Below are 10,467 nucleotides of genomic sequence, written 5' to 3' on the forward strand. Positions count from 1 at the left end.
GCAACAGCTGCAAACTGATCTCTGTAAAATATCATGCCTCCAAATCCAGCCCCCCAACCCAGCCCTCCGTACCTATCCCCTAATCTAGACCCAACGTACCTGCCACCCAACCCAGCCCCCCATACCTGCTCCCAACCCAGTCCCCAACCCAGCCCCCCGTACCTGCGCCAACCCAGCCTCCTGTACCTGCCCCCCAACCCAATCCTCCAATCCAGACCCAATGTACCTGCCCCCAACCCAGCCCCCCTGTACCTGTCCTACCAGCCCAACTCCATATCTCCCTGTACCTGCTCCGACAGCCTGACCCCTGTGCTCCCTGCCTAGATCCCTACACCTGCCCGTGACCCGCTGCTTCCCCTGACCCAGCCCCACTGCTGCCCTCAATGCAGACCCCCGCACCTGCCCCTCACCCCCACGTTACCCAACACAGAGCCATGTACTTGCCGCCTGCCCATTCCCCAGCTGCTTGCGTCCCCTGCACAAGCTATGCACCATTCCCCTAACCGCACTGTGGTGTCACCCCCATTCGCACACACTGTCACGGAATATGGGGGAGTCCAGCCCTGCACCCCTCCTCCTGGGACTGACAGTGGCTCTCAGCCAGCCAGTAAAACAGAAGGTTTATTGGACAACAGGAACACAGGTTACAGCAGAGCTTGGAGGCACAGCCAGGACCCCTCAATCAAGTCCTTCTGGGGGTTCAGGAAGCTTAGTCCACAGCTTGGGATTCCTTGAATTCCCACCACCCAGCCCAAAACCGAAACTGAACTGCCCTTCCTCCAGCCGGCCCCTTCCTTTGTCCAGCTTCCCCGGCAAAGGTGCTGACCCCCTCCCTGCTCCCTGGCTCAGGTTACAGCCTTAGGTCCTAGTCCCTCACCTAAAGTCCTCCCCTGCTCTCCCACTCCCCACACCGACAGCCCCTACTCCATCACATCTCTCCCCCCTTCGAGACTGAACTGAGCGGGGTCACTCTGCCCAGTGACCTGGGGAAGTTCAGGGCCCCCTCTCCAGGACAACGCGTCCGCTGTCAGGTTGGCACTTCCCTTCCCATGGACCACGTCCATGTCATAGTCCTGCAGGAGCAGGCTGCACCTCAGGAGCTTGGCGTTGGCTCCTTTCATCTGGTGCAGCCAGGTCAGGGGAGAGTGGTCGGTGTACACAGTGAAGTGTCGCCCAAAGAGGTAGGGCTTTAGCTTCTTAAGGGCCCACACCATGGCCAGGCATTCCTTCTCCATAGCCGCATAGTTCTGCTCCCGGGGTAGCAACTTCTTGCTCAGATACACGATGGGGTGTCTCTCCCCCTTTTCATCCTCCTGCATTAACACTGCCCCCAGTCCCGTGTCTGAGGCGTCTGTGAACACTATAAAGGGTTTGTCAAAATCTGGGTTTGTCAGAACTGGGCCACTAACCGGAGCCTCCTTCAGCACCCGGAAAGCCTGCTGGCACTGCTCAGTCCAGATCACCTGGTCTGGCTTCCCCTTTTTGCACAGTTTGGGGATGGGGCCGGCTATGGCACTAAAGTGGGGCATGAACCTTCGATAGTACCCCGCCATCCCAATAAAGGCCTGGACCTGCTTTTTGGTTTGGGGAGCAGGCCAGTCTCTGATCACCTCCACCTTGGCTGGTTCCGGCTTCAGGCAGCCGCTCCCCACCCGATGGCCCAGGTAAGATACTTCAGCCATCCCCACCTTGCACTTCTCAGCCTTTACTGTTAACCCAGCCTTTCGGAGTCGGTCCAGGACTTGTTTAACCTGGGACACGTGGTCCTCCCAGGTCTGGCTGAAGACGCAGATGTTGTCAATATACGCCACGGCAAAACTCTCCATCCCCCTTGGTAGCTGATCCACCAGGCTCTGGAAGGTGGCCGGTGCTCCCTTGAGGCCGAAGGGCAGGGTCAGAAACTCGTAGAGCCCCAGAGGGGTGATAAAGGCCGATTTCAGCCTGGCATCTGCGTCCAGCGGCACTTGCCAGTAGCCCTTTGTAAGGTCCATAGTGGTGAGGTACCGAGCACCTCCCAGCTTGTCTAGGAGCTCGTCAGGCCTGGGCATGGGGTAGGCAGCAGATACGGTGATGGCATTGAGCTTTTGATAGTCCACACAGAACCGGATCGTCCCATCCCTTTTGGGGACCAGCACCACTGGCGAGGCCCAAGGGCTGGAAGACGGCTGGATCACCCCCAAAGCCAGCATGTCCCTGACCTCTCTTTCTAGGTCCTGGGCAGTTTTACCAGTGACCCGAAAAGGGGAGCATCTTATAGGGGGATGTGACCCAGTCTCCACCCGGTGGACAGTCAAATGAGTGCGTCCAGGCTGGTTGGAAAACAGCTGTCGGTACAGATGCAGCACCCCCCTGATCTCAGCGTGCTGGGCCAGGGTCAGCTGATCAGAGAGGGGAATTGCCTCCAGGGGGGAACCAGCTTTTGTCCCAGGGAATAGATCCACTAAGGGGTCATCTCCCTGCCCCTCCCAATGTCCACACATGGCCAACACCACATTCCCCCTGTCATAGTATGGCTTCATCATATTCACATGGTACACCCGGCGGCGATGAGCCCTGTTAGACAGCTCTACCACATAGTTTACTTCATTTAGTTGCTTGATAACCTTGAAGGGCCCTTCCCAGGCAACCTGGAGTTTGTTTTTCCTCATAGGGATGAGAACCATCACCTGATCCACGGTGGCGAAGACCTTCTGCTTCCCCGGGGCTCGGGCCAGATTCTCCCTGGCCAGGCCCATGAGCTCGGCAAGTCTTTCCCGGAAGGTCAGGACATACTCCACCACTGACTATCCATGGGGAGCGGCCTTCCCCTCCCATCTGTCCCTCATCAGGTCTAGGGGCCCCCTTACCCGCCTTCCATACAACAGTTCGAAAGGCGAAAACCCAGTAGATTCCTACGGTACCTCCCTGTACGTGAACAGCAGGTGAGGTAAGTACTTGTCCCAGTCCTGCGGGTGCTGGTTCATAATGTTTTTAGCATCTTCAGCGTCCCGTTGAACCTTTCCACCAGCCCATTGGACTGGGGGTGATACGCTGAGGCCCAGTTGTGCCGGACCCCACATTTTTCCCACAAGCACCGGAGCAGGGTCGACATGAAGTTGGACCCCTGGTCCGTTAAGACTTCCTTGGGGAACCCCACCCGGCTGAAAATGGTCAGCAGCGCATCTGCCACGGTGTCTGCTTCGATAGAGGACCAGGCCACCGCGTTGGGGTAGCAAGTGGCGAAATCTACCACCAGAATGTATTTCTTCCCCGACTGGGTTGTCTTGTTGAGAGGTCCCACTATGTCCATGGCCACCTTCTGGAAAGGTTCTTCTATGATGGGTAAAGGCCTCAAAGCCGCTTTCCCCTTGTCCCGGGCCTTCCCCACCCTCTGGCAGGGGTCACAGGGTTGGCAGTACTGTCGGACATGGGTAAAGACCCCAGGCCAGTAAAAGTTCTGTAGCAGCCTCTGCCTGGTGCGTCGGATTCCCTGGTGCCCTGCGAGAGGGATGTCATGGGCCAGGTACAGCAGCTTGTGACGGAACTTCTGGGGAACCACCAGCTGCCTCCTGATCCCCCATGACTCACCAAAGACCAGCTGATTGCCCAGCTGGAGCAGGGAGATCGCTTGAATGAATGGAGCCCTGTCTCTGAGGGAAGCAGCCTGGCAGATGCAGCGCAGGCACCAGTGTCTGTCCCCGCTGGGAGTGGTCAGCCGGCGGCTGAGGGCTTCCCGAGACCCCCCATTCCTATGCCGAGGGGAAGGGCGGGGAGGAGCCCAGCGAATGCCGAGGGCACTGTGACCCCCCCGGTCAGCAGGGGATCATCCCAGCGAAGCTCACCCCCCAGCAGGGGATCGTCCCAGTGACGCTCAGCATCCGTGGAGCGGAAGCGGCTGGAATGGGAAAGCGAGCTAAAACTGAGAGAGCTGGAGGATCGTGAGAGACAGAGAGAACATGACCAGGAGGAGGAAAGAGAGACAGCGTCATCATGAGCTGGAACTGGCGAGGGCAGAGGGGCAGCGGGCCCCTGGCTGCGGTGAGTGAGGGGGGGCCCCAGGACAGCGTGGAGCTTTGAGAAGTGCATCCTGGCCCAGCGTAAGGAGTGGGAGGACATGGCATGACTTCCTGGATGCCTTTGAGACGGCCTGCGAGCTGCACCAGTAGCTCCGGCAGACAGGCTCCGGGTTCTCACCCCCTTACTGGACCCCAAGGCCGTGGCACTGTACCGCCAGCTGGGAGAGGAGGAGAAGGGAACTACGAAACTATTCAAGCAGGCCCTGCTGCGGCGAGTTTGGGCTGACTCCTGAGATGTACCGGGAGAGGTTCCGGAGTCAGGATAAAACCCCTGAGGTCTCATATCTGCAACTAGCTGTCTGCATGGAGGATACGCCAGCAAGTGGGCAGATGGGCCCAGACGAAGGGGGAAGTGCCCATCCGACCTGAGGCTGTGGTTGGTGGACAAAATTTCAGAGAACCCACGACATGCAAGGCAGCTGGCTGATGAGTTTGTGAAGAGCCGGTCGGGGGGTGGCAGGGAGGAGTCCCAAAGGAACAGGCCCACCGTGATGCAGAGAGAGAGAGTCATCCTCGGACCTCCCATAGGGGAAACATGGAGAACCCCCTCCCAAGGGGAACATCCGGTGTCAGGGCTAACCGACTGGCTCAAGGGGACCAGCAGGACATGGGCTGCTATTACTGTGGACAAAGAGGCCACATTCGGACTCAGCGCCCCAGGAAAGGGGGCTGACAGCTTATCAACTGTTCAGGAGAGAGGAGGGCCTCAGGCCAACTCCTCCGCAGAGCTGGATGCTCCAGACATCAGGTTTTTTTGTTTACAGGGTGGGCGCGGGGCTGTCCCTGCAGAGCGAGTGCCTTGTTTCCCTGGAGGTGGATGGGAGAAAAGTCTATGGATACTGGGACACAGACGCTGAGGTGACGCTGGCCCAGCCCGAGGTGGTAGCTCCAGATCAGGTGATGCCCAACACCTACCTGACCCTGATGGGGGTGGACGGGACCCCATTCAAGGTACCCATGGCAAGGATACACTTGAAATGGGGGCACAAGGAGGGCCCAAGGAAGTGGGGGTGCACCCCATTTACCCACTGAGGTTTTAATGGGGGGGGACATGGAGAACTGGCCCAAGCAACCCCCAGAGTTGCCCTGGTCATGACCCGTAGCCTGAGCCGGCAAGGGACGCTGTGCTCTGCCCTCGGGGAGGGTACCTTGCCTGAGGTGCAGGACCCTACCCGGTGGGGAGGGAGTGCCCAGGGGACAGGGCTCAGAGAGGCTGCGGCTTCAGACCCAGCCTGTGAGAGAGAGCAGGTCCCCATCCCTATCCCAGCTGCTGAGTTCCAGGCTGAATTGCAGAAAGATCCCTCCTTTCAGAAGATAAGGGACCTGGCCGATCTCAGTGTGGTACAGACCATGGGGGGAGGTTGCTGGAAAAGGTTCCTGTGGGAGAAGGGTTCCTGTACCGAGAATGGGCTTCCTCAGGGGAATGAAGTTGGGGGGATCAGGAGGCAGCTGGTGGTACCCCAGAAGTATCGCCGCCAGCGCTGTGCCGGGTCCATGCCTTTCAGGGCACCAGGGAATCCAGTCTACCCAGCAGAGGCTGCTACAGAACTTTTACTGGCCTGGGTCTTACTCATGTCCGGCAGTACTGCCGATCCTGTGACCCCTGCCAGAGGGTGGGGAGGCCCGGGACAAGGGGAAAGCGGCTTAGGACCCTTGCTCAGCACAGAGGAGCCTTTCCAGAGGGGGGCCAAGGTCAAAATGGGGGCTCTGAATCAAGAGAGCCCAAATCACAACCCCACAGCCCGGAACACGGGGAGAAGATCCCAGCCCAGTTTGAACCCCAGGGGTACTGGGGTGGGAAAAGGGCACAGGCCGCATAAGCATTCCCACATGTGGACTACGAGTGCCATCGAGCACCCCGATCTAAAGGGGGGCATGAAATTGGAAGGGCCTGGTGTAATTCTCACCCAGGAAGGGGTGGGATGCTGGGGCGTCCCTGGGGACGTGGGTAGATTCGAACTTCCCCAGGTCACTGGCTGAAGTGACCCTGCTCAGTTCGGTCTCGAAGGCAGGAGAGATGCGACGAACTGGGACTATTCTTGGTGTGGTCTTTGAATAGTGGTGGGGAGTGTTCCCCAAGGTGCCTGGGAAGGTGGCAGGATAGTTTGTGCTGGGACTGTCGGCATTGGGGAAGGGAGACTGGCCGTGAGGAGGATACCTGAGCAACGTAACACAAGAACCCAGGACCGAGGTTGGAGGCCAGGTGACCCTCTGCCCGGGACACTGGACAGAGGCTGGGGGAGGAGCCGGGGGGGAGGCTGAGTGAGAGGCTGGAGGGGGGGAGTTTCAGTTTGGAGCTGGCTGGGAATAGAGGGGTGCCCCAACGGGGCTTGGGCTTCCCAACAGGGCCTGTTGGCCTCCCATGGGGCCCCAGATGGGACCTAACTGAGGGGTCCTGTTGTCTGTACCCGGCAGACCTGTTAGGACTGTGTCCTTGTCATCCATAAACCTTCTGTGTTACTGGCTGGCTGAGAGTCCCGTTGAATCGCAGGAAGCCGGGGGTGCAGGGCCTGGTCCTCCCCCACACTTCGTGACACACGCGCACGGGGGCTGTCACTGGTGCAGGCCTGGAGCTGGTCAGGCATTTAGTGCATGTGGTTGCAGGTCAGCTCTGCCCCGAGGCGCTGTCTGTACCAGGACAGATGGGCTGGAAGCATAGGGAGCAGCCGAGGGCCTCACCCCGCAAGTGCTGGGTGCCTCAGGCTCTGCTTGTAGACTAGGGTCCCGTTGGGTTGGTCTTGGGTCCCATCAAGGCTGAAGCTCTGCCCTCAGGGGAAGCCTGGAGCTGGGGGGAGCGGACCTGGAGCGGGGTGGGGGGGCCTGGAGTGTGTGTGTGGGAGATTGGAGTGGGGGGCAGGGGGAGCCTGCAGCGGGGGCGGGGGGACCTGGAGAGTGTGTGTGGGAGCTTGGAGTGGGGGGCAGGAGGATCTGCAGCGGGGGCGGGGGGACCTGGAGTGTGTGTGTGGGAGCTTGGAGTGGGGGGCAGGGGGAGCCTGCAGCGGGGGAAATCCGTCTTTCCAGTGTGGGCCCCCCCTTCTCCTGCTGGGCACGGGCGGCTCCTGCTTCTCTGGTGCGGGGGGCAGAGTCCGGCTCCTGTGGGCCGATTTGCTTTGAGGCAGCCGGGGTCTCCTTAGCAGTGAAGGGGCCGCGGCCGGGGCAGTGGGAGGCCCGTGGGTCTGGGCCGTGCTGCCGGAGGAGGTGGTGCAGAACGGAGCACTGCCCGGGGCTGCAGTGTAACCTGCTGTTGTCTCTGTTTCAGAGCCACGCGCCAGGCGGTGGAGTAGCATGGGAGAGCCCTGGCCGAGGCATGGGCAGCGCTGAGGAGCCGGAGAGCCTGAAGCTGCTCACACAGGAGGGGGCGGCTGAGGACGTGACGAGCGGCTACCTCCACCCCTCCCGCTGTGGGGCCATGAGGAACTGCTGCGGCACCGAGGCCAGCGGCACCGAGCCCGGCAGCCAAGGCAGCACAGAGAGACCAGCCCAGGCCCCCGCCATGGCCCAGCAGTCCTCACCAGAGCCCGCGGCTGGCAGCCGAGCCTTGGCTCTCAAGGGCCCCGGAGCGGGAGCCAAGCGAACGCCTGTGGCTGTGAGCTGCTTGGGACAGAACGGCGAGCGGAGCTTGGGCCCCTTGGCGCGGCCCGACGGCTCCTTCGTCCCCCAGGGCCCTCCAGCGGGGGTGGGCGCTGCCATGACCAGCCCGGGGCCGTGCCTCAAGGGGCACAGCAAGGACCTGCCGAGCGCCCCGGCTGCTCTGAAACACGTTGCATTTCTTGAACCAGCCGACACAGACCCTGAGCCAGACGGTGCTGGAGCCGCTGCGGTCAGTCTGGAGCTGGGTCCGGTGCCTCGCACATGCCCGCAGGACCGAAGCCAAGAGCAGCCTGGGGCCTGCAAGGGAGCCGTGTCCCATTGGAGTGTGGGAGCCCCCGGCACAGCACCGTTGTCCGATGATGGCGTGGGCACACCCTGTGGAGACGCTGGTGGGAAAGCACCTGCGTCTCTGGCAGAGGCCAAGGCCCAGCTGGGACCCCCGGCTGCCCCAGGACCAGGCGGCAACGGGGACATGGCGCTTCCTTCTCCTCTGGAAGCGACCAAGGAATCCACCCCGGGAACGGAAGCAGCGTTAGGTCCAGGAACCAGGCTGGATGCAGGCCCGACCCCGTCAGCCCGAGCCAAGGAGACCAGTCCTCCTGCCCCTCTCTCCATCCAGAAAGCTGGCCAGAGGCCCCCTCTGCTGCTGCTCCCAGCAAGTCAGGGGGGAGAGCCAGGCGGCTGCAGCTGAGGCCGGAGGGGGACCCGCCCTGCCCCAGAGCACTGCGGAGGGAAGCCCAGCTCAGGAGCCGCCACGGAGCAACGGGGTCGGAGGTGGGGCCTGGGGAGGAGGCTGCTCGGGAGCCCCGGACTGTGGAGCTGCTCTCCAAGACCTACTCGTTTGAGGTCACTCCTCCCCCACAGGACGCTGGGACTCAGGACACCGGGACACAGGTCGGCAGCCGAGTGTCGCTGGTGTCTGTGGCCATCAGCCCCATAACCCCCCGGACGGGTCCTTGGCCTTTACCTTCCACAGCCGGGGCCAAGGCCCCTCGGGCCTGAAGAGCCCGGGCCTGGAGCTGAAGCCCTCCAAGAAGGACGCGGAGATGCAGGTCTCCATCCCAGTGGAGACCAGGTCTGTGGCCACAGGGCCCATGACACCGGTGGCCAAGTCTCCCCAGGCATCCTACCCCGAGGTGCACGTGAAAGGGGCACAGGAGAGCTGCCCGAGCCATCCGGGAAGTCAGCTGGGATGAGAAGGGGATGACGTGGGAGGTGTACGGCGCCGCCATTGGAGGTTGGAGGTGCTGGGCATGGCCATCCAGAAGCACCTGGAGAAGCAGATCGAGGAGCACGGCCGGCAGGTGGTGATGACGCCGCAGAGCACCCGGGCCAGCTCCATCAAGGGGGCGCCGCAGAAGGGGGAAGTCAAGCGGTCCGCCCAGCATTTTCCGGGCGCTTCTGCAAAGCGTGCGCCGGCCCCGCTGCTGCTCCCGGGCCGGCCCTGCCGTGGAGTGAAGCAGCCGCTTGCGCCCTGGCGAGCTGGGAGTGGCAGCCCAGCCCAGGTCGTGGGGTTCTCAGGGCAATCCTGGGGGCTGGGGTCTTGCCCCTCTGGCCCCATCCTCAGCAGCTCCAGGCACTTGGACCCCATGGTCTCCTGCCCACCCAGCCCAGACACTGGCCAGACTGCCCCTCCCCGAGCTGCATGCCTGGGCAGGGTGCGGCCTGCAGAGACTTCAGGCCCCAGCATGCAGTGCTCACACCCTGCAATGTCTGCTTCCATTGAGACGGAGCACTGCATGCTGGGACATGTAGTCCCCACACACTGCACCTTGGTCTGTAGGAAGGATTGGCTGCGATTTGGGGTCAGGCTGCAGCTGACGCAGCCGTTCCTCTGCTGGGCAACATCTGGGCACCCCTGGGTGGGGCTGGGGTTTGTGCAGCGAAGCTCGTGATGGGAAGGCCAGAAGAAAAGCGGAAGGGGTGGGGGGTGGTGCGGACCAGCCCTCGGGGGGGGGGGGGGCGGCCAGGTGCTAGGTCTGGCTCCCCGGATAGTGCCCAGTGCCCGGGGCTGAGCCTGGCCGAGCCGGAGAATTCTGCTGCCCTTGTGCGTTCTGGGGAGACTCCAGCTTCCCGTCAGCCTGGGCATCTGGAACCAGCCACGCTCTGCCACCCTGCAAAGCTGCGGTCCTGCTCCCCCTGAGCCAGGCAGGGGAGGTGGTGCAAGCTTTGCAGTCAGGCTGTGCCCTGCTCGCTGGGCTGGCCTGAGCCTGCTTTGCCGGCACCATGTATTGCCTGTGTTTGGAGAGACAAAGTCCAGCCTCGCTCCGGTTCCTGAGAGGCCCCTGGCTCTGCAGCACAGCCTAGCTGCTGTCACCGACTCCCACCCTCGACTGAGCTCAGAGCTTTGCAGACGGGTGTCCTCCTCACAGTGGCACAGGAGGCAGCCTGCAGCCCTCTGGCCCCAGCTCAGCCCCACCCTCCCCACACCGGAGCACCCGGGGGCAGGCGGTGCTGCGTGGTGCGTCCCTGCTGCAGGTTTAACAGCCCCTGGAACCTCCCCAGCTCTCCCCAGCCACTGGCCGCTCCCCGCCTGCTGCACAGGTGCTCAGTGGGCGTGCCAGGGCGGGGAGGCATAGCTGTGCCTGCAGATGGCACAGGCCCTGGTGGCAGAGCTCCTACCAAAAGGTTGTGAGTGGAGAAGCGCTGAGCCCTGCGCCCCCCAGCGAGAGCCTCGGAGAGGAGAAGAGCTGGGCTGCAGGCCTTAGCCCTTGTGCCAGGGGAATGGCACCTGCCCAGCACACGGAGCAGCGTCTGCCACCCCCAACACCAGGAGGGGCAGGCTCCCAGCAACTGGGTTTCCAGGGGGGAGTTTCAGGAG

At 62.3% G+C, this 10,467-nt stretch overlaps 1 protein-coding gene across 1 annotated transcript; it reads left to right on the forward strand.

Annotated features, from left to right (window-relative positions):
* The first annotated feature begins 4,843 nt into the window (after positions 1–4,843).
* Positions 4,844–8,354, forward strand: LOC115656565 (collagen alpha-1(I) chain-like). The gene is made up of 2 exons (XM_030573411.1): positions 4,844–4,952; positions 7,315–8,354. The coding sequence occupies exon 2, from the start codon at positions 7,363–7,365 to the stop codon at positions 8,335–8,337; it is 975 nt and encodes a 324-aa protein (XP_030429271.1). The 5' UTR covers positions 4,844–4,952; positions 7,315–7,362; the 3' UTR covers positions 8,338–8,354.
* Positions 8,355–10,467: the final 2,113 nt, after the last annotated feature.

The sequence above is a fragment of the Gopherus evgoodei genome, chromosome 8 (assembly GCF_007399415.2).
Source record: "Gopherus evgoodei ecotype Sinaloan lineage chromosome 8, rGopEvg1_v1.p, whole genome shotgun sequence".
NCBI lineage: Eukaryota > Metazoa > Chordata > Testudines > Testudinidae > Gopherus > Gopherus evgoodei.

What these genes read in the sequence shown, in the direction of transcription:
- LOC115656565 (XM_030573411.1), top strand. Translation starts at nt 7,363, where the DNA reads ATGGGCAGCGCTGAGGAGCCGGAGAGCCTGAAGCTGCTCACACAGGAG.